This window comes from Pipistrellus kuhlii, unplaced genomic scaffold (genome assembly GCF_014108245.1).
Source record: "Pipistrellus kuhlii isolate mPipKuh1 unplaced genomic scaffold, mPipKuh1.p scaffold_m20_p_17, whole genome shotgun sequence".
NCBI lineage: Eukaryota > Metazoa > Chordata > Mammalia > Chiroptera > Vespertilionidae > Pipistrellus > Pipistrellus kuhlii.
Genome location: NW_023425482.1, coordinates 16,783,178 through 16,809,496, shown reverse-complemented (window position 1 = coordinate 16,809,496; position 26,319 = coordinate 16,783,178). Strand labels below are relative to the sequence as shown.

The following is a 26,319-nucleotide window of genomic DNA, read 5'->3' as shown; positions in this document are numbered from 1 at the left end:
CACGTTCTTTATACATTGTGGATACTAACCCTTTGTTTATAATTGAATTTTAAATATATTTTTAATTTTGATGTCAACTTTATGAATCTTTTACTAGGTTTCTTTGTATCTGTTTTTTTATTTGTGGTTTAAGAAGTGTACCTCTGCTTTTCTGTTTAGATCATTGTAGACTCTTATTTTCCAGGTCTGTAGTCCAGCTATGTATATTTTTATATACAACCTGAGTGAAGTCTATTTTTTTCCATAAAGAAAGCCAGTAGTCCTATCACCAGTTACTTAAAAGTTTATTTTCCACTGATTGGTAATGCTTTTTCTATTATACTTCAGAGCTAATGTGTGCCTGGGAATGTTTCTAAGCTTTTCGTTGCATTCCATTTATCTACCCCAGTGTTAATATCCTCACTGTCTTAAATGGTACAGTTTTATGATAGCAATAGTAGCTAAACACCAAGTATATACCAGTATCTATTCTTAATCTTTTGTGTGTATTATTTTATAGAATCCACAACAACTTGATTAGGTGAATTTTATTATTATTATCTCTATTTTACTTATGAGGAAAATGACACACAGGTGTGATGAAAAAGTAGTCCAGATTTACAACGCACAGGTGTGATGAAAAAGTAGTCCAGATTTACACAACTAGAAAACGAACAGTAGAGCTGAATGCTACTTGGTTATCATAAACATATGCTGAATCTTAGTGGAATAAGGAGGTGAGAATAACATTTAGTCTATCATGCTGGGCATCTTTTCTTTTACCCCAAAAAGTCATAGTCACTCTGAAATGGATTGTGTTGCTCCTGATTATACCAAGTGACTCATTCAGTGACAAGAGGATACCAGTGGCAAGAATATCAAGAAACTTCCAGAAGGAAAGTTTATGCTTGACAACACACTGTGAGCCTTTCACCTCCACCCTCACTCACGACCTCTTTTACTTTGGCAAAGCTAAATGTGAAACCCTGACGATGATTTCAGCAGGTTGTGTTGATTATAAACTACACCGAGCAAAGGAAAGCAATTGATTGAGTGTTAGATAATGTGATTGGTCAGCACCTTCCCGAATTTAGAATGACAGCTCTAGTGATCGAATATGATTAGTTTGAGTATAAGCTAAAGCCAAAATGAAAGGTGGAGATTTGGTTCCCTTGTCACGAATGAGCTATCCAGAAAATAAAAGAAAAATATATTGGCTTCCTGCATGCTTTGCAAGTCTTTTCATCTTCATTCTGCCTGTTCCAGCTTTTAATTAGCTTTAGCAAATTGTGTGTGGGGTTTTTTTTCTAATTAATTATTATTCAGGCATACAGTTAATACGTGTCACCACAGAGGGAGATTAAGGTAAAACTTTTATTTTTTCGAATCCCACCTTTCCTCCTCCATAAAAATTATAACTTCTTTCCCATTACCAGCATCATCATCAACCCAACTGTTATGGATTAAATGCCTGTGCCCCCGTCAAATTCAAATAATGAAATCCTAATCCTCAATGTGAGAGTGTAAGGAATTGGGAGATAATTCGGTTATAAGAGTAGAGTCTTCATGAATGGGATTAGTGGCCTCATAAAAGAGACATCCCAAAGAGCTCTCTTGCCCTCTCTATCACCTGAGGATACAATGAGAAAAAATGACTGTCTGCCACCTGGCCATCCTGACATTCTGATCTTAGGTTTCCACCCTCCAGAACTGAGAAATAAATTTCTGTTCTTTATAAAACCCCCAGTCTATGGTATTTTGTGATAGCAGCCCAAACTGACTAAGATACCAACTCATGTCACTTTTAAGGAATGGCTATCATTGTCATTATCAACTAAAGAATCTATTCTTCCTGTTTGTGCACTGACAGTAGACAGTCATGTTCATTAATAACCTAGTACAAGGTGAAATATAACACTTTTATATAATGAACAAGGAAAAGAAGATATGCGTTAAGTATCATGGTGTAAAGGCTTATTAATGTTATGAAATTCCCAATATACATCAAAATTATATGATGTGTATCAGAGAGCAAATAATACTCTTCTTCAATCCCATTTACTTTTCTCCGTCACAAGCAAAAGGACAGATACTATTATAGAAAATTAAGTGTATACAACATGGTAGAGCACTTTGTAGAATGCATTTGAAGTATGTGCAGTTGTTGAATGCAACATTTAATATTCTGAAAGAAAAAATTCCCCTCTGGGATGTTAGGACATTAAATTGGAATGCATCTTGGAGGGAAGGACCACATTATCTGAGGGCAAGCAAGCATGGGGATGTGTCATGCACAGTTATCTTCTCGGATGGTAGTCACTTAACAAAGAGTTGTTGAGTATATGAGTGCTGAAGTAGTGTTCTGTGCTATGGAGATTAAGGGTGTTATTGTCAGACAAATCTGGAATAAAGTCCTAACTCTGAGAAAGTTATTTACCTTTTCTGAGCCTTCAGTTCCTTCTTCTTAAATAGATCTAGTAGCGGCATATAGAAGACTAAACATGATAATATAGGTGGAAAGTGCCTGGTGAAAGATAACTTTTCAGCACTCAATAAATGGTAGCTTTTTGTTATTGTTGTTGTTAATCCTCACCAAAGTATGTTTTTCCATTGATTTTTAGAGAGTGCAAGGGAGGGAAGCAGGCAGGAAGGGAGAGAGAGAGAGAGAGAGAGAGAGAGAGAGAGAGAGAGAGAGAGAGAGGTGAGAGAAACACAACAATCATTTCCTGCATGAGAGAGAGAGATCGATGTGAGAGAAACACAACAATCATTTCCTGCATGGGCCCCAACCAGGGCTGAGGATTAAACCTGCAACCCAGGTACTTGTCCCTTGACTGGAAATCGAATCTGAGACCCTTCGGTGCATCAAGAAAAAAAAGGCCCAACACTAACCACTGTGCACACTGGCCAGGGCAATTAATGGTAGCTTTGATTATTGTAGACAGAGAAAAATATCTAGTTGAAATGGCTTGTGGGAATTTTTATGACACTATATATCGTAAGCTCTTTTCTATTTCCTTCTTACATAAGAAAGAAAAAGAAATAAGTCATACTCAATGGAGCCATAGGTTTCAAACTAACTAGTTCCACATAGTCAGAGCTCTGTGAAATGGGAGCTCTAAGGGGTCCTTTTCCTCACTCTTTATGGTTCCTCTAAAATTTTGGTAATAAAGCCATCTCTGCCAGGATAAAGATAGATCCAAGATTTCTAGTTTCAATAAGCAAAAATATATTGTCACCAGAGGAAGAAAAAATTAGTTTAGGCCTCAATGTATCTCTACAGTTTTTATATACAGTGTCTAACAGTTAATTTTAATATAACCAGGCACAAGAGGAGTCAAGACAACTTAATATAAAACTACAATATGCTTAATATGCTCAAAGAAATAAAAGGCAAGATTTAAAATTTTGGTAGAAGTCTAGAAAGTATAAAAGAGGACAAATGGGAATTGCAGACCTAAAAAGTACAACAATTGAAATTAGGGACATGCAGATGGGTTGAACTGCATATTAGATACAGATGAAGAGAGAATTGTGGGAGTGGATGATTGATCAGAAGAAATCACCCAAAATGGAAATAGAGAAGAGTTGGTAAAACAGACACAAGGAGCATATTTATTGAAGTACCCAAAGAAGAGAAAAGAATGAAGCAGAAGAAATAATGCCTGAGACATCAAGCCACAGATTAAAAAAATATATATACATTGTAAACAGAAAATAAGGTAAATATGAAGAAAACCACATGTAATTTGCTTTATAGTAAAGCTGCTACAGACCAAAGAATGGATATTAAAAGCACATACAGAGAAAAGATGGTTTACTTTAAAAATGAATAATATTAAACTGTCTGCTGACTTCTCAGGCATTGCCGAGGATGGGATACCATTATGAAAATAAGAGAACTTCAAGAAGGGCTCCATACTGAAAGATGGAACGCTAGCCCCCTTCTCCCTCAATTTCCAGGACATGGGAAGAAGGATTTTCTCTGGGCAATGTCAGCATTCTCAAGCAAAGGCAGAAATAAACTGGTAGCTGGGAATCTAAAATATCTGGTGGCCCTTGGCTGGCTGCTGTCCAAGCACACAACAGTTGTAGTGTTTCACTCTTAATATAAGTACTTAACCAAACCCCGCCATGAAAGCAGGTAGTGCAGAATTAGGAAATCAAAAAGCATAAAAATGAGAACTTAGAGGAAACAAGCACAATACAATGAGAAGAGAGCTTAAAATAAAACAAAATGGCCATTAATAATCTCAGGAAAATAAAAGATGACTTTGCATCTATGAACAAGAACAAGGTGATATTTATAAATGAAGAACAAAATGTGCTTAAGACGTTAAGAACATAATCACAGAAATTAAAATCTTGCCAGAAGAATTGGAATATAAATTTGAGAAGCTATCAGGAAATAGAATATCAAGAAAAATAACTCAAAATTAGGAGAGAAAGATTAGAAAATTAAACGATTTGTTTAGGAGTTCTAAGGTCCAAGTACGTTTCAGGGGGGGGGGGGAGATTTAAAAATGGGGATGAGGAAATTATGCAAGAAATAAGTTAAAGTAATGTATCCAGAACTAACAGAGAGGAATTTATGGAAAAGACTTGTCTAAAAATGCTGTGTAATGGATGAAAATAGGTCCTTGTTGAGAAATTAAATTCCAGAGCACTGTACACAAAGAGAAGACTGTAGGAATTTCCACATACCAAAAAATAAATAAAATAATAATATAATAATGGTGAAAAAACAAACAAGATAAATTAGAAACCAGAGTACAATCAAACTTCTTGACAGCAATGCTGGGACTGGGGAGGGATTTGTAAAGGAAAATAAATCCAAATCTTGATTTCATCATCCAGCCAAAAGACTAATCAAGAGTGGGGGTAGAATAAAGACATTTTAGACATGCAGGATCTCCAACCACTTACACTACAGGAATCCTTTCTCAAGAAGATGCTGAAGAATGTGCTCCACCAAAATAAGGTCCAAGAAACTGGACCTAATTTTGATGGAGCATATTTTGGGGGAGCTTAACTTCCCTGTGTTTGTGGAGCTCAAACACAGGGAAGTTAAGCTCAAGGAATACACAGCACAGAGCTGCACTTCCAGGATGCTGGCTGAATCGCAGGCCCAGAGAGCGGCTAATCCAGATAGGGTTTCAGAATAGGTGGCTCCAGGAGAGACTAGGTCCAAGAAGATGGAACTGATAAAAACTAAAAAAAAAAAAAAAAAAAAAAAAAAAACAACAACAACAACAACCTCATGATGTGGAAAGTATTGGGAGGTTTACCTCTTTGAGGGATTGGGATTGAACCCGTGACAAATACATTAAAAACAACGCACAATAAAACAAACAAAAACTCACAATAATTCTTGGAAAAATGAGAGTTGTTCAAAAAAGGAAATGTAGAGCTCAGCTGGAAATAGTATTTGCATTCTTATAATGATGTCAGTGCGAATGTTTATCTCATCAGAAAGTAGATTTTTAACTCCAGTGGGAGGATGCCATGATTGCGGGCTCAATCCCCAGAAGGAGCAAGCAGGAGGCAGCCAATTGATGTTTCTCTCTCATTGATGTTTCTAAATCTCTATCTTTTTCCCTTCCTATCTCTCTAAAAATCAATAAAAACATATTTTAAAAAAATAACTATAACAAAATTTTAAAAAATAAGTCACCTCAGCTTTAAAAAAAAAAATTTAAGTCATGCTTCAGGAAAGTATGTATAAGTATGCTGCCATTTATGCAGGGAAAAATGTATATCAAATATGCTTTGATTTTAGTCATAAAGTATCTCTGAAAAGATATGCAAAAAAACTGCTAACAAAGGCTGCCTCTGGGATTGGTAACTAGGGGCTTTGGGCATCATGAGAGAGAGAGAAAACCCATTTGAGTTTTACATTGTGTTGCATGTATTATTTATTTTTTGAAGAAAAAGCTTCTAAGAAATAAACTGGGAATGATGCTGAAGCAAGAGAGCAAATAGAATTAAAATTAAATGGGCCCTAGGGAGAAAGAGTGATTATATCCTTTTAGAATGAGTTATTTATTCATTAAGTACAGTGTGTGTCTTCTTGTTACACAAATCACATTATCCTAATATATAAAAATACAGGGGCTGTCACGACCGAAACAACCGGACGGACAGCCGAACAGCAGGCTGTGTGGGGTGACAAGGTCGGCAGGGGGTTAGTTAGGGATGACCAAATGACTGAACAGCAGGCTGCATGGGGTGACAAGGTCGGCAGGGGAGTTAGTGAGGGATGACCAAACGACTGAACAGCAGGCTGGGAGGGGCAGCCAGGCAGTTGGGGGTGAACAGGCTGGCAGGCGGTCAGTTGGGGCAACCAGGCCAATGGGGGTGAGGGGGCAGTTGGGGGCAACCAGGTCAGCAGTGGGGGGCAGTAAGGGGCAACCAAGTCAGTGGGGGGAGCAGTTAGGGGAATCCAGGCGGGGGGCACAGTTAGGGGTGATCAGGCAGGCAGGCAGGTGAACAGTTAGGAGCAGCGGTCCTAGATTGTGAGAGGGATGTCCGACTGCAGGTTTAGGCCTGATCCCCAGGATTAGGCCTAAACTAGCTGTCAGATATCCCTTGAGGGGTCCCGGACTGGAGAGGGTGCAGGCTGGGCTCAGGGGATGCCCCCATGCACGAATTTCTTGCACTGGGCCTCTAGTCTTTATAAAACAAAAGAAGGTTATGGGGGAAAATTACTCCTAGTGCCACCCTGCAGATAACTCTGTTACGCGTTTGGTGTCTACCTTTCAAAACTTGACTGACTGCGTGATAATACTGTTTTGTGACCAGCTATAATATTTTTACTTATCAGTGTAGTGTGGTCACTTTGATATGAACGACTGAGGAATATTCCTGTACAGATCATCTTCAGTGACTGACTTTATTGCATCATTTGGCTCCCCTGCAGCTGAGTTAACACATTTGCTCCTCAGCGAGTGCGTCCGGCCTTTCACTACTGCAAACAGCGCTCCTGTCCAAAGCGCTGCTCACACCCGTCTCCTCTGACTGTATTTTTAGAAATGCAGTCACAGCATCAAAAGAACATAACGAAAATTCTTAATACATCTTGGGAAATTATGGCCCAGGAAATGTAAACAGCGTTGAAGAATGTCACCTTCTCTCTGACCCTTCCAACATTTTGTTCTTGCCAAATCTGGCCGGTGAAAAAAACACCGTCTTGTTGGTTAAGTTTGTGTATTGTTGGCTTGCTGCTGCTGCTGAATATTTTTCATAGGTTTATTGACTAAAAGCAAATAAATATTTTTGAGCATCTTTCCTATGCCTGCTACTAACAGTGCTAACTATACTTACTAACTAGAATGAGAAACATGAAAGTAAATTGGATGATCTCTTTTTTCAAAGAGTTTACAATCTCAAAAAAAAAATGAGCGAATACACACACAATACAGTATCATTGTGTGCCATGTCATATGTAAGCATGGAGGAGGAAGTGTTTAATTCTTCTATAAAATTTAAAGTGCTCATAGGTAGGAATCTTTTGAGTGGAGACCTGAGGGAGAAGGAGTAAGAGGACAGGGAAGTGAGTGTGCATTTCCAGAGAACAGCAGGGTTAAAGGCAGGGATGACACGCAGCACACTCAGGAAGGTAAGGGTCTGTGTTGGAAATGGACATGCCTGAGGAGTAAGCTTGGGAAGGCACTGACCCCACTAGGAAGGACTTGGAATAGATCCCTCAGACCAGAGATTTGTGTCTGGTATAATAGTCTCAGCTGCAGGCTGCCATGTTTCCAACAGACAAATATCTACCACATTTGGGGCCCATGAACCCTGGGAGTTGGGTGTAATGTTTGGGGGTGTGGTTAGGGGGTATGTATATGTCCATTTGCTATGAACTGGTTCCATCACTTTCTCAGAGGAGAAAAGGCTCAGCCAATTCCCTGGTTCAGGCAGGGAGAGCCACCCAGGACCCTCAGCAGGAGAGGACCAGTGTCAGGTCCCCGACAGAGAATCCTGCTGGCAGGGTAGCCGGGGAGGGTGAAGGCAGGAAGGAGAACTGGATGTGAGGATTTGAAAGATAACATTAATATCACACCACTCACTGAGCCCTTACTCTGTGGGAGACAAAGAGCTAGAAGGCCTGGCACCCAGTTAATGTCATCTTCAAGTAGCTCCTTTGGCAGGTGAGGAAACGGAAATCTAAATTTTAAAGTGTGTCCAAGGTCGCCTGGCTACAGACGACAGTGGCCACAGCTAACCGCCGGGCATGGGACACTCAAGCCCACTCATTTCGTCATGACCTTCCCTGCGTCGCAGGTAAAGCTCTAGCACCACGTCTGTTGCACTCCAGCTCCTAATTTCCAGTTCATTATTTTAAGCAGCAAAGTGACTCACTTCAGGGCATAGAACCACACGACTAGAGATACGCTTTAGAAGACGAAAAGGAGAAAGGCTTCAGGAACTGTTCGTTGTTCTTGTTCCACAAAGAATTGATTATCTGCTGAGATAATAGTATAAACCCAAAGAAATCCCTCACTCTGCACAGTGGTTCCTGTTGTTATTTGTGTCCTCTTGTTCCCTGGAAGGAAATTCTTGCCGCTTTCAACGGGTAAAGGAGTTGTTTTGAAGAAACGTGTATAGAGCTCTTTTCTCAGGCTTCACAGTCATCAACGCTACAGAGTAGGAGGTCTGCTGCGTATACTCACTCTCTTTTATTGCTGAAATGGCATGTGCAAACAGTGGCCTTCACCTCTGTCTTTCATAGCAAATATTAAATACGACTAAGGAAGCCTATAAAAGCTCAATTTCACCTTGGGGCTGAGCACTGTTTAAGCAATGCACTGACACCCTATCTATCTATCTATCTATCTATCTATCTATCTATCTATCTACCTATCTATCTATCTATCTATCTATCTATCTATCTGAAAGCCTAAGCAATCGAATAACCAGTTGCTATGACACACACTGACCACCAGGGGGGAATATGCTCAGAAGCTGCCCCCTGGTGGTCAGTTTGCTCTCACAGCCAACCTCCCAAGGCCAGCCAACCTTCCACAGTCCCTCTCCCAGGCTGGCCAGCCCTTGTCGTAGGTCAGGCAGAGGGACCCAACCCATGCACAAATTTGTGCACCAGGCCTCTAGTTGTCAAATAAAAAGCAAATGTTATCTCTAGATATGTGAAAGGTAGGGGAGAGGACTTAGCACAGATGACCAGTGGTATGGGATTCTGCATTGCAAAAATCACAATTTCCCATCTTCCACACAGTCGTATATACACAAGCACCTACAAACCTTCTCTACGTGTTGTTCATGGGCTGCTCTGGTGACTCTGGCTTTCTAGCCCCTGTTGAGGTGCGCTTGTGCGCATGTATACACACACACACACACACACACACACACACACACACACACAGGCAGCTGTTGCTGAAGTTTTGGTGGAAGACTTAGGAAAACTCAACTCATCTTTTGAACAAATATGTGAAACTGGTTTGTTTTCTTCTTAAATTCTTTTTTAATTACAGTTTACATTTCATATTATTTTGTATTAGTTTCAGGTGTACAGCATAGTTATTAGGCAGTCATATATTATACTTTACAAAGTGATCCCCCTGCTATTTCAAGTATCCACCTGGCACCATGCATAATATTATCAACTAGAGGCTGATGCACGAAATTCCCAGCCCCTCTCACTGGTCGTTCCTGAACGTTGTCTGGAAGGTCGTTTCGGAAAGTTGTTCTGCTGTCTGGTCTAATTAGCATATTAGCTCTTTATTACATAGGATTTTATTTCCTCTAAAACTATTTTGTAACTACCAATCTGTACTTCTCAGCCCCTTCGCCTTTTCCACCCTGCATGAGTTTTCTATTGCTGTGTAACAAATTACTGCAAACCTAGTGGCTTGAAATAACATGAGTGTGTGTTTCCCTGGGTCAGAAGTCCAGGCATGACTTGGCTGGCTCCTCTCCAGCCAGAAGGATCGCAGAAGGCTGAACTCAGGTGTTTGCCCAGCTGCGTTCCTTTGAGGAGGCTAAACTGGGGAAAGATCCACTTCCAGGCCCTGCAGGTCATTGTCTGTGGAATGACTGAGGCCCCATTTTCCTGCTAGCGGTCAGCCAAGGCCTGCCCCCGATGCTATCGAACCACCCACAGTTCCCCACCGGGTGGCCTCTTCCATAAGCTCTTCCAAATCGTCCTAACACCCTGTGTCTCTCTGGTATATGACTTTCTTTATTTTTTATTTTTTTAATATATTTTATTGATTTTTTACAGAGAGGAAGAGAGAGGGATAGAGAGTTAGAAACATCGATGAGAGAGAAACATCGATCAGCTGCCTCCTGCACACCTCCTACTGGGAATGTTCCCACAACCAAGGTACATGCCCTTGCCCGGAATCGAACCCGGGACCTCTCAGTCCGCAGGCCGACGCTCTATCCACTGAGCCAAACCGGTCCCGGCTGGTATATGACTTTCTTTAAAGGGAGGATTTGGTCTGTGTAACATTTTCTGTTATTAGATGGCGAATTTGACTAAAGAAGGAATGGATGAGTGATAATCAGCAATGGAGGATATTCAATAGCCTTTTAAAAACCACAATAGAGCAAGACAACAAGTGACAGAAACAGGTTAGGAAGGAGGGCTCCAAAGGAAAAGAGATGAGGGTCTGAGTCCCAGACTTGCCACTTGCCAGCTGTCGAACTTGGGCCAAGCCCTTTGAGCCTGTCAAAGCCAGGCCCTTCGACAGGCTCTCCTGGTTGAGTGAGGCCCCCTGAGGATAACCCCCTCACCTTAACATCAACTCTTAGGACCTTAACTACATCTGCAAAATCCCTTCACAGAAGCACAGACTGGGGGTTGCCAGCTGGGAGGGGAGTTAGGAGGTTAGATGAAAAAGGGTTAAGTACAAATGGGTGATTACAAAATAAATAGTCACAGGGATATAAAGAACAGCATAGGAATATAGTCACTAATATTGTAATAATTATGTATGGTGTCAGGTGGATACTAGTCTTATCAAGGAGGTTAATCTATAAATGACATAAATATCTAACCACCACCCCCCAAAAAAATCCCTTCACAGTCGCACCTAGATTAGCCTTGGATTAAATAACCGGGAGAAGGTAGCTATGCACCAGGAGATGGGGATCGTGTGGGCTGTCTCAGAATTCTGCTTCCCATAAACCCAATGCTATGATTCTCTCTTGGCAAGGGTATTGCTTCCCTGGCATCTTCTTTGTTTTCTCAGGGTTTTTTTTTGTTTTGTTTTGTTTTTTGTTTTTAGCAAATACTTCTGAGTCCATAATTATGTGTCACATGGGTTGATGACAGCGTTTGGTAAAATGATGATAATAGCTGTCATTTTTATGAGGACTTAACCGTGTCCCAGACATCATTCTGAGTTTTACATGCACCACCTCATTTAACCGTCACCACAACTCTGTGCAAAAGGTGCAGTCAGTATCATGGGCTACAGATGAGGAAACTGAGGCTGGGCATGGCTAAGTGACGTGGCCCACATTTGACAGCTGGCAAGTGGCAGGTCTGGGACTCAAACCCTCATCTCTTTTCCTTTGGAGCCCTCCTTCCTAACCGGTTTCTATAACTTGTTGTCTTGCTCTATTGCTGTTTTGAAAAGGCTATTGAAAATCCTGCATAGCTATGCTGATTGTCACTCATCCATTCCTTCTTTAGTCAAATTTGCCATCTAATAACAGAAAATGTTACACAGACCAAATCCTCCCTTTAAAAAAAAAGTCATATACCAGAGAGACACAGGGTGTTAGGATGATTTGGAGCCTGACTCGTGATAAAGATACCCGGTGTGTGGCCGCTGGCATTTTAATGTGCCTTGTTCTTGGATTCTATGATATACTTTGCTGCCTTGTTTTATGCCAGACATTGATTAATACACTTCATAAAAAATAATACTCACCAATTCTGGAGAGCAACTTCAGGTCTTCTTCCCAGAGCAGCCAATCTGTGTCTGCTGGAGTCAGAATAGAAATGCTGTGCATCTGCCGAAAACTGATGTCCCCTGGCTGGAAATAGCACGTATGCAGGTGACACCCTCTCCTCACTGACCTGCGCCACTGTCTCGAGGAGGAAAATAAATAGAATGGGAAAGGTGACATTGACAGCACCCTCTTCTGAAAGGCATCTGCTTTTTGATAAAAGGACAAACATGGCATTGATTTATGTTTTAATTGTAAGCTGAGTCCCATAAATGAGCAAAACTACATAGAGTGCTCTCAGGCCGCAGATTTGGGAAGAAAGGCCAACAGTGTGAGACTATGTTGTCTAGAACATTCTTATTTTCTCCTCCAGCTGCCCCTCTAGTTGTCCTAGCAGCAGATGGATCTGAGCTCCAGCCCTGAAGTTCCCATTGGAAACTTCAAGTTATGCTCCCACTTCAATTTTCTGATTGGCGTGAGCTCTTCACCGTTTGGAATCTGAGATCCAGAGGAGTTAGGGGAAGGCCTAAGGATATGGTGGGGGACCGAACCAACAAGGTAGCTTTGGCAGAGAGAAGTTAGCAGTTCCCTATGCCCACCTCCCTTTATTCTTGGACCCAGAACAAAACATTTCCCAGACTCCTTTGCAGTTAGATGTGTGTGGGTACGACTGAGTTTTGGACAGTGCAAGTGGGAAGAAGTGTTGTGTACCACTTCAAATCCTGGTGCATAAAATCTTAGCATGTAACCCTCCCAATCCCCATTCTCTTCCTTTTCTCGTTGGCCCACTGAATGGCAATGTCCAGAGTGGCTTAGAAGCCACACACTACACATGCCAGAATCTGTTTAGCTGGGGTCCTTGCATGACTGAATGGAACCAGAGCCCATTCTCATGCCTGGAACCATTTGGAATTCATGTGAACCAGAAGTAAATTTCTGTTGTAGTAAGCCTTTGAGCATCAGGGTTTTTGTTGTTGTTGTTGTTATAGCAGCTAGGATAACTTTATCTAAAAGAGTAGCCTAGAATCTATTGTAAAAGCTGAAAGTAAGAAAGGCAAATAGTTCTAAGCAAGGAGAAAGGCTGGTTCCTCAAGCATGAGAAAGCCATTTCCATGTTGCTTTCAGTCATATAAATGGTATAAGTCAAAAACTCCATGTACTCTGATAAAAATGCTGATGAAATGAAGCTACATTGATCCATTCAAGAAAATGTGCAGAAAATAGAGACAGACTCATAGACAGAGAGCAGCCTGACATCTCGGGGGGCGGGGGGGGGGGGGGGAGGAAGAGAAAAGAGAGAAAAAACATTGATATGAGAAAGGCACATCAATTGGTTGCCTCCCACACTCGCCCCAACCCGGGCTGGGGGTGGAACTCAGATACATGACCTTGATAAGGAATCGATCCATGACCCTTCAGTACGGAGGCTGACATTCTAACCATTGAGCACACTGAGCAGGGCTTGTTAATATTTTAAGATAAGATTTTAAACAAATACAGCATAATATTCTGGAAAGATAGACTTTGCTTTCTGTTTTCTTATTTTAATACTTAACAAGGGCTAACTTACTGTGAATAGAAAGAAAATTTTAGGAAAACATTGAATACTACAAAAATCAACATTTTTCCCCCACAAACATTTTTGGAATAGATCTAATTATCATACAAATATCCCATCTCAGCCCTAGTTTATCTAGTGGATAGAACTTAATGCTGTTTTTCTCTTATGTCTATGTTTCTGGAGACGCCCCATATTAAAAGCTCAGGAGTAATGATAGGACTCTTGACATAGAATTAAATCTATCACTTCCATTAATACCAAAATTAAAGAAAAATTTTATCTACATCCTCATTATAAATAATGTGTCATCTTGAGAATTGTTCTCCTTTGTTTCGTTTAACTTACTTAAATACAATCTATTAGTGTCCATATAGACTTTCAAACCAAGACAAGCATGATAGATAAGTCAAGTCTGCACATGTTAGAAGATGGTAAGTACTAAGGGGGGAATAGAACTGGGTAAAGCGGAGCAGGAGTACAGAGGGAAGGTTTCCCATTTAAAAGCTGACGGTCAGAGCAGGCTTCATTGAGAGGTAGTGTTTAGCCAAAACCCTCAGGAGGAAAGCGAGTGAGCTATGAGGATCTAATTGGTTCAAGGGAACAGGTTAGTAAGAGTCAGCTTCCCCTCTATAATTTCCACCTCCTATTATATATTTCACAATAAGTTTGGAATTTTAGCAAATGAAATTCTATTTATTATTATGGAATAATGGAAATCGAGACGACTTCCTATACTGTGTTTATTCACAAAAGCTGTTCCTGCTCACTAATAACATCACCAAAACCTTGCATTTGCAAAACTTGTCTCTGGAAAATTCCGTATTCCAGAAAGGATGTTGTACCTTCTGCAAGTGTATCAGAATTTGGTGATTAAAACAGATAATTAGGACCAGCTTGTTAGAGAGCTGGGCTGGCATCTAGCGAAAGCGATGTAAAGGATCCTCGCGAGCCCTCAAGAGCCGAATTGTAGGCTTGCTCTTTGGAATCAGATTGCTTTTTGCAAAAAAGAGAGAAGCCAACAAACGCCCAGCTGCTTTGATTTGAAAAAAAAAATGATAATGTTTGATGTTGAGCTGCACGGTGCCGGCTGTTTGAAGGGCAGACGGCTTTGGCACATGCAGAAGGGAAAGCCAGGAATAGCCTCCTGTGACCGTGTATCTTGTGTTGCAGGCACACAAAAAGTCCCTCTGGACGGTGGCGCCCAGCGAAGGCACCATTCCCCCGGAAGATGATATCCAGCTGACACTGACCGCCAACCTGAATGACATACTTATGTTCAAAGACACGGTCATTTTGGAAATTAAAAACAGCAACACCTACCGGATTCACGTCCAAGCTCTAGGAATTGGTTCCACCATTGTTTCGGATAAGCCCTTTGCTCCAGAACTCAACCTGGGAGCACATTTTAGGTAGGGGAACCTCCTGGATGAATTTTCTTTCTTTCTTTTCTTTTTTTTTTTTTTTCTTTTTTTTAATATATTTTATTGATTTTCCACAGAGAGGAAGGGAAAGGGATAGAGAGCTAGAAATGTTGGTGAGAGAGAAACATTGTCCATCTGCCTCCTGCACACCCCCTGCCGGGGATGTGCCCGCAACCAATGTACATGCCCTTGACTGGAATTGAACCTGGGACCCTTCAGTCTGCAGACCGACGCTCTATCCACTGAGCCAAACCGGTTTCGGCCTGGATGAATTTTCATAGATGTCGCCTATGTTGGCATAAGCTGAGCATCACCTCTATTTTAGAAAACTGCTTTTAAGTAAATTGCACTAACCTCCATCCTCCCACTTTCCTATCTTCACTGTCCCCCTCCAGATGGGCGCAACAGCCATCAGAAGACACCCCTAGTCACAGCCTGGTTGCTTTCTCAAGCTGAGAAGAGATAGTTCATAGGCAGTGCATTGTTCTCTCACAGTGCCTTCTCGGTGACTGGTTTAGAATCTCAACCATGATTTCTCCTCTTTTATTTCAAAATGCTCTTAATCCCTCTCCGTGCAGGTCCAAAATACAGTTGCATCTTAGTGGTAACCTAAGTAAGAGTATAACTAGGAAGGTAAACATGTACTGTAAATGTTTCTTATCAGGAATTGCAAAGCAGTAACTTTTTTGGTGTTTTGTCTTCTGCTTGCCTCCCCACTATAGCACCAACTATCAAGAGGGCTGCAATTGGCTCTACCTGATTTTTTTTTTTTGGGGGGGGGGGGAACCAAAAAACTAGAACATCTCAATATTTCAATAAAAGGTGGTAGACTATAGACACCTCTGAGCAGAATGACCTAAATGTGGCTCTAAAAACGTATGAAGTCTGAATGCCGACGGGAGGATGTGTGTGGGGAGTCATTCATGGCTCCCCAGCGGCAGGGGCCAGAGGGATGTGTGCCTGTCCATCGTGATACTGTGAACAGGCCTCTGGTCTAACAGGCCCCGCAACCAAGATGGACACACGTGCCGAGAGAAGATGAGCCCCCCCAAAAAAAAAAATCAGTGAGGAGCCCTCCCCACAAACCCATTCACACCCCCTTTTCCTCTGTTCATCTACAAACCATGACTCAATTGAAAATAGCATGAGCCACTAGGAATTATGCTTTCTGAGAAGCATCCGTTTGAGTTTTGTGTTAACGAGATATAGAAATGCTCCTTTCTGCCTATTGACCGTACGCTAGAGCATGCTTCTATTTTCACATTTCTCTAAGTATACTCAAACATAATTATAGAAACAGTATGCTGCAAACCCAACTTGATTACATGGTGTTCTCTCTAATCTACAAACAGGGCCAAATAGCCCAGAGGGTATTCTGTCACTTGCCTGGAACTGGGAGGTTTAGCCTATAGTTTTCTATGAATACAGAAGCCAATTGTGGCTTCTTAGCTGTCAATTTCCCTTCTGCCTAAATCCTACCATTCTTTTTGACATAAAATCATGATGCCAGCAATCTCCAAAAGAATTGTCAAAAGCAGAGGACATAGAGGGTGGTAGATGGCATAGAGGGGATAAAAGGTGATGAAAAAATTAAATTAAATTACGTTACATTTTTAAAAGGGGAAAAAGGAAGAGATGGGCTGTTTTTGTAAATAAAGGCTTTTTTATATTTTTATTGATTTCAGATAGGAAGAAGAGGGAGGGAGAGAGGAAAGAGAGAGAGAGAGAGAGAGAGAGAGAGAGAGAGAGAGAGAGAGAGAGAGAGAGAGAGAGAGAGGAACATCAATGATGAGAGAAAATCATTGATTGGCTGCCTCCTGCATACCCCACACTGGGGATCAAGACCACAACTCCGGTTTGTGCCCTGACCAAGAATCAAACAGGGACCTCCTAGTTCTTAAGTTTACACTCAACCACTTAGCCATACCAGCCAGGCTGTAAATAAAGTTTTATTGGCATACAGCCATGCCTATTTGTGTACACATATTTTCTGTGTCTGCTTTCACACTGCAGTGGACAGTTGAGTAGCTCTGACAGTGACCATGTGGCCCCCAAAATCCAAAATACTTATTATTCAGCCTTTAGCAGAAAAGTTTGCCAATTTGGGGACATAAAGGTCCAAAACAAAACAAAAACAAAACAAACAAACAAACAAAAAACCTATGCCATCTCTTTTGATTGCATGTTTTGGGGCAACTTACTTACATTTTCAGAGCTTCCATTTCTTCATTTAGAAAGTGAGCAAATAATACTTGGTATATCTGGGTTGCTGTGATGATTGAAAGATGTACTGCGAATAAGTTGGTCGTTTCTCTCTAAAGTACCCTTCAAACTGAGCCCATCACAAGACATTTCCCTTAGTCCATAGGAACTTACTCCACACAATTTGAAATACACTTCTCCTCCAATAGGCATTTTTGCTTTTCCTTTCCTGTAATTCTCTTCACAGCCATTTGTCATAAATTAGAGTGGTTTTCACATGAACTGCATCCGTGTGTTCTGCGGCACACTCGACCTGCTAGGAAAGGCAGAGGATGGGTGGGACCACTTTCCCACGCCCCCTTCCCTGGGGAGGACAACTCAGGGACCACACTCAGGTCCCTGACTCGAGTTTAGGGGGGGCCGTGAGCAGTACCACGATGCAGCCTTCCTACATTGAAAAAAGTTGTCTACTTATTGCTCACTCTTCAAATACTTCCAGAGGAGTCCATCCCAAAGTGTAGAGCTGAACAGAGCATCCCAAATGAGTCCTCTCAATACCTGCCTCTTTTCCAGCCTGGACACCTGCTACTACCACTTCAAGTTGACCAACAAGGGACGTCGGGTCCACCAGCTGTTCTGGATGAATGAAAGGTTCCACCCCGAGAACAAGCCCAGCAAGAAGGGTGCAGCTAAGAGGAGACTCGCCAAGCGCCCCGGCTCCCATGAAGTCAACCGCTCCCAGAGCCCCGTGTTTCAGCTCCAGCCCGTCAGGATGGAGCTGTATCCAGACCAGACGATCGATGTGACACTTGATGGCTACTCTGCTACTCCCAGGGTACGGGGACAGCATGTTTAGAACCTGTCTTTCTCCTAAGTAAATCTCTGCTCTGCGTCTTAGGCGAGTTCCTTGACATTTATCCGAAGAAAGGATGTGGTTTCTTCAGCGCACGGCCCCGAGTTGCCATGGCAGCACCCATCGCTGTGACGGCTTGGCGCTGCTGTTTTTATGTTTGCTTCTACAGCTGCCACGAACCCATCCTCAAAACACTAATTAAAGCGGCTTCTCGTCCCCAGGGTCAGCAGTGGCCAGCCAGCAAGTCTGTGGGAGAGGGAGAGCCAGCCTTCAGCCCAAGCCAGGCCTCCCAGGTGCAGTTAGCCGTATTCACATGCATTCCAAAGGGTGTATTTGTAGACACTCTGGGCTGCCGTTCCCACCCAGGTATCAGAGCATCCCAGTCTCCTCTCCCCTCAGTCTGACGTAGCAGTATCACACTTAAAATCATCATCTTCTTTTTTTCAATATATTTTATTGATTTTTTTTTTTTTTTTTACAGAGAGGAATGGAGAGGGATAGAGACTTAAAAACATCAATGAGAGAGAAATATCAACCAGCCGCCTCTTGCACACCCCCTACTGGGGATGTGCCCGCAACCAAGGTACATACCCTTGACCGGAATCTAACCTGGGACCTTTCAGTCCGCAGGCCGATGCTCTATCCACTGAGCCAAACCGGTTTCGGCATAATCATCATCTTCTTATGGGTCAGTGAAAGAGCTGCATGTTTCTTCAGCAGCTCTGCTGTTCTGCTCTTATTTACGTCATCGCCATTCTGCTTAAACGTTTATGCAGATCCAAACCACTTCTCTGTCTGTTCCTACTCCCTCACGGAGACTGGAAACCACCAGAAACCTAAAACAAACAACAAAATCTTTGTAATCGCTCATGAGCCTCTCCTACCTCACAAAAGCAGACTTTGTGAGTGAGGACTGATGCTTGCTTGAGCTCCGCCTGGTGTCACCAGATTAGGAGGTGAGGCTGAGTTTTCTCCTCAGGAAATGGGAAACAATAAGAAATTCACCTTCCAGCAGGCAGGATAGCAAAGCTTGTCCACTGCTTCCCTGTGGAGTGAGTGTATAAGGTGGCCTTGGTCTCTGCTCCTCGGGTTCAGCCACCTTCTCCTGAGTGTGCACCATGTGGCACACTGCGCTAGGCACCAAGGGTGCAAAGGTGACTAAAATGCAGCCCTCCTTTCAAGACCCGACAGGAGCACAGTCACAGTGTCACGATGGGCAGCTGACCATATCTTCAAAGGCATTCAGCCTGAGCTGCGAGGGTTCTAAATCCAGTGTCAGCTTCGCTAAGAGAGAGTTGAATTCATTCACATCTGAAACCTGAGCAAGCTTCAATGCGAGCTATTCATGATATAAATTCACTTTGGGTTCTTTCTACTTTATACAAATCTGGACCTCAGGGGAGATCAAAGAAATACTAGTTTCTATAGCACGATTTTGAAATATTTCTATAGCAACATTTTTTAGCCACAGTTTCTGACCAGCTTGATAAGAAATAGAGCTATCTTTGAACTCTAATCCCATAGGATTTTATCTCCTCTGCCCATCACTGGTTGGTATGTCCAATCCTGACAGTTCATACATAATACACCTTCCATACAGATATTCGTTGAGCTGAATGTAAATTGATTTGTGTCCCCGAGAGCAGTTAGAAATGGACACAGGATCCATCCAGGACATAGTTAGCCTATCAGCCATTTAAGTGTGACACAGAGAGCGGCACCTGAAAGGCACTGTTCAGAGACCCGTGTTCTTCCCTGGGGTCCGCAAGCAGGTAGCTGAGCGTCCGTTTGCTGGTTGTTTGGAACTACGTTTTCTGAGCCGTGGAAGTTCTCACAATGCTGGCGTTTCTCCTCTGCAGTTGGTCAAGGAGAAGCTGGTGTGCCAGGCCATCATCGGGGCCCAGCGGGAGCGCAGGCTGGTGATGACCGTGGATATCATCTGTGAGTTCATAGCGCCGCTCATCCAGCTCTCCACCAAGAAGCTCGTGTACCGCCTGGAGAAGGTCAGTGGGCGGTGCTGGGGGGGGTTGGGCGCTCCAACCGGGGTCAGCGAGTTCACATGTTCACTGGAGAAACTGGGTTAACAGGAAGCCTGGTGTACCCCCACCCACCAATGTCTCCTAAGCTTCAGAGGCCCATACACCTTCCTCTAAAAGTCTGAACCTGAACCTACATTCCTCTGAAATGTAAATTGCGACAGAAATTCTGCTCCCATCATTCCTGATGTACAAGGCCAAAGTGAAGGGCTATTTATTCCAGTGCACTGTGGTCTATCCTTTTACTCTAGTTAGAAAAAGTAAACATCACAGTATAGAAAGGATTGGACTGGAATTATTGATAATCATAATCATCAGAAAGAACAGCTCCACCATGTTGATTGGTTTGTGCTGGTTCATTACATACATTTGCCCAGTTGTTCCTCACCACGGTCTGTGTTGTGGGTTCTGTTATCATTCCCATGACACACATGAGGAGACCGAGATTCAAGTTATTATGTGGATCAACCAGCACTGAGAATAGCCCACTATGACTCCCATGTTTAAGTGTATGGCTCTAAATGCCCATGACTTTATATGGCCATCAAGGGCGAGCAATAAAGGGAAGGGGTTTGTTAGGAAACAGGGGAATGTTGGGAATGACTGCTGCTCAGGGCAGGGGCCAGGACAGAGAGAAGGTGAGGGAGGCATCACAGTAGAACTTGACTTCCATTGTGGGATTTTTTTAACATTCAGAGCAGGTCGTGCCAGAGAGTGAGTTAGTGCTGATGACCTGGTGAACCAGGGAGACACAGTTAAAGCTATGAGACTGGTTGAGGTTACAACTGTAAGCCAATTACTAACATTTAGTCGTTTAAATTACAATTCTAATCAGTGCTGTGAAGAAGAGGTGTAAGTTGCTATGAGAGCACCTATCAGGAGAGTGGTTTTATTTGTACCTGTGGTGACAGCTGGCTTCCTTGAACAAGTGCCTCGGGTTGAGACTTGAAGGAAATCTGAAGTTAGTTTGGTGACAAGAGGCAGGGAGAGAATTAGGCAGAAAGCACACAGGAAGGGCCGAGTCAGGAAAGAGCTTGGTGAGGAAATGAAAAACTGAAAGGCTGCCTTAGACCTAGAATATGCCAAGAGAGACATAAGGTCCATCAAGAAAAGTGGGGAAGGGGGCCCATGAGTGTGGCATGACTGGGAGGCATGTTCTGGGAGGCCATTGGCAGGCTTCAGGGAGGGGACTGACATGGTCAAATTTATTCATTGAAACAGTCACGCTGGCTGCTGAGTGGAATATGTATTAAGTCCTACTATGTGCGCCAAGCACTGAGTCGGCTGCTAGGGGTACAACAGTGAGGCTAGTCCCACCCTGATGAACTACACAGCCAGCTGGGAAGATGAAGTATAAAGTACATTGTCCTACAGTGTGATCTCTGCTGAAAGGGCTGGGTGTGGCAATGCCTAATCAGTCAGGGAGGGCATCCATCAGAGTTCCTTTCATTCTCTGGAGGCTAGCAGGGGAATGGCCAAGACCATTTATTCTAGGAGTGGGTTCCATCATACTTTGTTTGTATTAAGTAAATATCTATTGAGCACCCACCACGGGCATGGCACTCTTCTGGAGATGAATAAGGGGTGTGTAATTGAGGAAGGGAGTAGAAATGTACAAGTTCAAATAAACAAATAATTTTGGGGCATTTACGGTGTATGAAGTAGCAAAGACACCACAAAATCCCAGGCTTAACGGACTACTGGGGAAAGTAGACACTGAGGAAGTAGAATAAGGGTTTCAGTTACAGGATGCTAAGCTAACTGTGATGAGCTCCGTGAGACATATAAAAGGAAAATACTACAAGAGTCTCTGCTATAGCTATTAAGCTTTCATTGCTCTGTTTTAAATCTTCCTGTTATAAGCAATTTGTTGGTGGCATCTGCACCAAATTTGGTGGCATCATACTTTCTCTGAATGTAGCTACTGAGTGAAAATTCAGTGAATATTTATTGAATAGCTATTCTGCAAAAGACATTGTAGTGTATGTTAGACATGCAGCTTTGTTTCTTATTAGATTTTTTTCTAAGCCCATAAACACGCATAAAAATGTGTGGATCGCCGAAACTGGTTTGGCTCAGTGGATAGAGCGTCGGTCTGCGGACTGAAAGGTCCCAGGTTTGATTCCAGTCAAGGGCATGTACCTGGGTTGCAGGCACATCCCCAGTGGGAGGTGTGCAGGAGGCAGTTGATCAATGATTCTCTCTCATTGATGTTTCTAACTCTCTATCCCTCTCTCTTCCTCTCTGTTAAAAATCAATAAAATATATTTTTTTAAAATGTGTGGATCATGTTCCTTTTATTCTCTTTATATCCTTCATCCTTGGTGTGTGTGTGTGTTTTTTTTTAAGCATATTCTTGTTTAAATGTTTATTATTGGACTTTATCACTCAAATAAAATAGCAAATACTTTAATATGGCAGTGACTTATTGAATTACAAAAAGGAACTGAGTCACAGCTCCCTGTTTGATTTTATCCTTCTCTCCTTCCACCCAAATATTACAAGTTTGAAATCTGTCCAGCTCCTGCTAGTCTTCATTGTTCATTTCCTGCCCACATTTAATCCACGCCAGGGACAATGAAGAATTGCAACTTCATTACCCAGCGTGTGCAAGAGACCTGTTCAGGCTCAGTATTCAGGTGTACTTATATAACACCCAATTATCGAGTCTGTCTCCTATTTTCAGATCAAGGCAGCGTATCTGACTTAGCACATGAGACCATAATGACACCCACACTGCCCTATGGGAAGCATTTTTCTAGGACCGTTTCCTCAGATATGATCTACTTTCTAACTATTGTACCATTCATACGCCGCAGAGATGAAACCACATCTTTGCGGAATTGAAAAGGTCAGTGGAAACCAGCAGCCAGTTTGCTTCATGAAGTCCAGCAGCAAATCCCGTCTCCTGCTGTCTGGGGAGACAGACAACCCGGAGAGAAAGGGGTCATTTTAAAATAGAACGAGTTCTCTGTGCATCACCTCCTTCTCATCACTGACCTCTAAATGGCCTCTTGCCGCAACCAAACAAGTGTGGCTTCTTCGCTTCAAAGCTACCTGTAGTGACACAGCAGCCTGGGGGAAGGTCACTGGGTAGACAGTTCCCCACCCGGCCGTTGATGACCCTCAAGTGCCGGTTTATCCCTCCCCCAAACTGGAGAATGCCATCTGCAAATGCAGGGTGAGTCCAGCACCTGTATTAGCGTGTTAGAGGGAGGGAAACCATGGTTGGCATCTCATGGTAAGTACCAGAGGCCAGTGGATCACAACTGAGGCAGGAGGCTTGAGCCAATCGTCTGGACTGAATGGCTGTGTCTCCCCAAATTTATATACTGAAGCCCTAATCCACAATGTGATGGTGTTGGATGTGGAGCCTTTGGGGGGTGATTAGGTCATGAAGAGGGATGGAGCCTTTATGAATGGAGTTAGTGTCCTTAGAAGAAGAGACATGAGAGAGAATCTCTCTGTCAGGAATGTAAGGACACAGTGAGAAGATGGCCATCTACAAGCCAGGAAGCAAGCTCTCCCCACACACCAGATCTGCTGGCACCTTGATTTTGGACTTCCCAGTCTCCAGATTGTGAGACATAAATGTCTGCTGTTTAAGCCACCCTCTACATATTTGGTATAGCACCTGAACTAAGGCACAATGGATGCTGATCACATGAGCTCGCCCAGAGCCAAGGGATCCAAGAACCACAGTGGAAGGTTATGGTGATCAGAGACACAAGTCAGATGAAAATGTGGAAACAGGAAGATTTAACTGAAATCAGAACAAGGAGGAAAAAGCAAATCAACCAAAGAATAGATATGCATATATGCATAGACCATGGACACAGACAGTAGTGGAATGATGGCGGGAGGTAGGTATGAAGGTAGTGGGGACTGGGTGGTAGGCGCAAAGAGGAAGGAGGATTTGAGGAGCATCTGTAATACTGTCAGCAATAAAATAAAAAGAACTGAGAAAACCCGGCTGGAGTTGTTAGAAGAGCCCAGGGATGATTAGAAGGAGGTTCTGTTTGGAGGCCACAGATTGAGGCTTCAGGTTACCTTCTGCTGGTATCAAAGGACCCTCTTTCCAGAGCACGCAAGAAATAAGGTGACCCCAACCTCAGAATGAGAAAAATTCAGTCTGAACAGCAACATGCAGCTCAGAACCCATTTCCAATATTTTCTCCAGTTGAAAAATTAAATTGGATGTTCGACAGAGTAAAAAGATGCTTCTAAATCAGAGTTAGCAAGGAAAAAGTTAAAGTGTTATAGCATTTGTCAATTTAATAAGGTAAGCATATTCGCAATTGAGTGTTTTGAGCATGGGAAAAAATATTGTAAAGGGAATAAAAGTTTTATCCATTAGAGTGATACATGGGTTCTTGTACAAGATATCACTAATTTCTTAGCTTGCTTTATGACATTGTGGAAATTTCTATAGTAATAGTTCCATCCAGAGGCATGGCTTATACCGGCATGTTTTTAACTAGACGACAGGAGAGTAAGAAATTTAATCTGGTTTCTTATTTATATAGTCTCACTTCTCAGTAGTCCACCATGCATTCCAAATGATTTCTCTCAGTCTCTCCAAGAGAATAAAAGCATATGCTCATGTCTTTATGTCTGTGAATGCTCAGATATATATAAGACTTTTGCTGCTCTAGCCTTACTGTTTGTCATAACTTAGTTTGCTGCCTCTTTCTCCTTGTTTTTACAGACACCACAGACTATCTTGCAACCTGAGTACCAGCCGTTGGTCATGAAGAACATTTCCACGCTGCCCGTGAACGTGTTGCTCTCAACAAACAAACCCTTCTTCATCTGTGACACGGAGAGATCGCCATTGCCCCTAACTCCAGAGGTAACTGAGGGAGGATGGTCCTACCATGGTCCTGGAGGGAGCGGGGGAGGGGCACGTGTGTGTGTGTGTGTGTGTGTGTGTGTGTGTGTGTGAGAATGACATCAGTACACTAATTTCAGTCCAGAAAAAAAAAAAAAGAATTCAGAAAACAGTGAGGGAATAATAGAGAATCTTAAATGAGTCCTAAATAAATTCTACTGTCTCTAAGTAGAACATCTGCTATTAATGGTGTAAGAACTTCTGGCTCATTATGATGACCCTTTCATTGTAACAAGGCTCATCTTTAGAAAACAGTGACTTCACACTAAGGATAGTCAAAATCTTTCAATTCCCCTCCCTCAAATTTGACCCAAACTCCATCCTCAAGGAAACCAGGAAATAGCCAAAGCCCAGTCTTTAAATCAGCCAGCCTATCTCCAGTTGCCGAGAAGACAGAGCTCACCAGGCCACCAGTCTGGGGCAGGATGCAGTGTTCTCTCCACATCCCTGTAAGATCATCCCTGCGACCCTTTGCCGGGCATGAGGACACTGGTGGGAGTGCCTGGGCCATGGGGTAAGCGTGACAGCAGAGCTGTCAGAAAAGACTGAAGAGAGACCAGACCTACACCATCAGCTGAAGAAGTGATGTGAAGGAGGAAGGCAGGGCAGGCAATAATCGCCACATCTCCGAACAGGGAGACTTGAGATTTGCTATGAGCCGCACGGAGGGAGGGTGGGGGGAGATGGATGGTTGGGAGAAGTGGGGAACAGAACCACTTAGTCAGAGGGTATTGCAGATGGTACCTGACTTGTAGCTGTAAACTGCTCTGCTGCTCTCCCTTACCCCTCCCCACCAATTCTTTGGTGAATCTTGTTCAAGCATGAGCTGGGGGGAAAACAGCTAAGATCCTCGAACAGAGAAATAGAAGAAGATGATCATAAGCAAGAGACAGGTGAAAATCTACTACAAGGAGACCTAGGCAAAGAAGAAGACCAAAAGTATGACATGTAATCCTCTTCAGCCTCAAAGAAATTACAGATGGCATGACCAGTCTTTAGAAAGAGCTCAAGGATGAGATACAAGTGTTCAAAGAGCTGAGGAGTGAACTCAACAGAGCCCAGGAAAACAAGCAGATGGGAAAAGGAAAATTCAGACATGAGCAGCGTTCTCATTCTGGGTAGATTAGACACACTCCTGTCCCTCCTGAAGTCTTAATAAGATAAAAGTAGAAATATTCAAAATGAAAGAAGCCCAGAGCAATAAAATAAAGGGGGGAGAGAATGGTGTAACCAAATGTTGAGAGCTTTAAGCAAATTCTAGATGCTAGAATGACAATCGGGTGGGTTGACAAAAAGCCACAAAAACCTGCAGCCTGGAAAATTCTCCATTGAGGCTGCAAACACGTGGCAGTCATTCAGCCCAGTAGCCTGGGTGCAGAGGCAACAAGTGTGAGCAGAGCATTGAAAATAGAAGGATGTGCACCGGGCAGCTGTCGCACCGGACAGCTATCCCA

At 42.8% G+C, this 26,319-nt stretch overlaps 1 protein-coding gene across 1 annotated transcript in view; it reads left to right on the top strand.

Annotated features, from left to right (window-relative positions):
* Nucleotides 1–26,319, top strand: part of HYDIN (HYDIN axonemal central pair apparatus protein) — a 316,871-nt gene that overhangs the window by 155,551 nt on the left and 135,001 nt on the right. Inside the window, 4 exon segments of the mRNA XM_045582700.1 lie at nt 14,633–14,871; nt 17,659–17,920; nt 19,798–19,941; nt 24,683–24,826. Of these exon segments, the coding sequence (XP_045438656.1) occupies nt 14,633–14,871; nt 17,659–17,920; nt 19,798–19,941; nt 24,683–24,826 (789 nt within the window).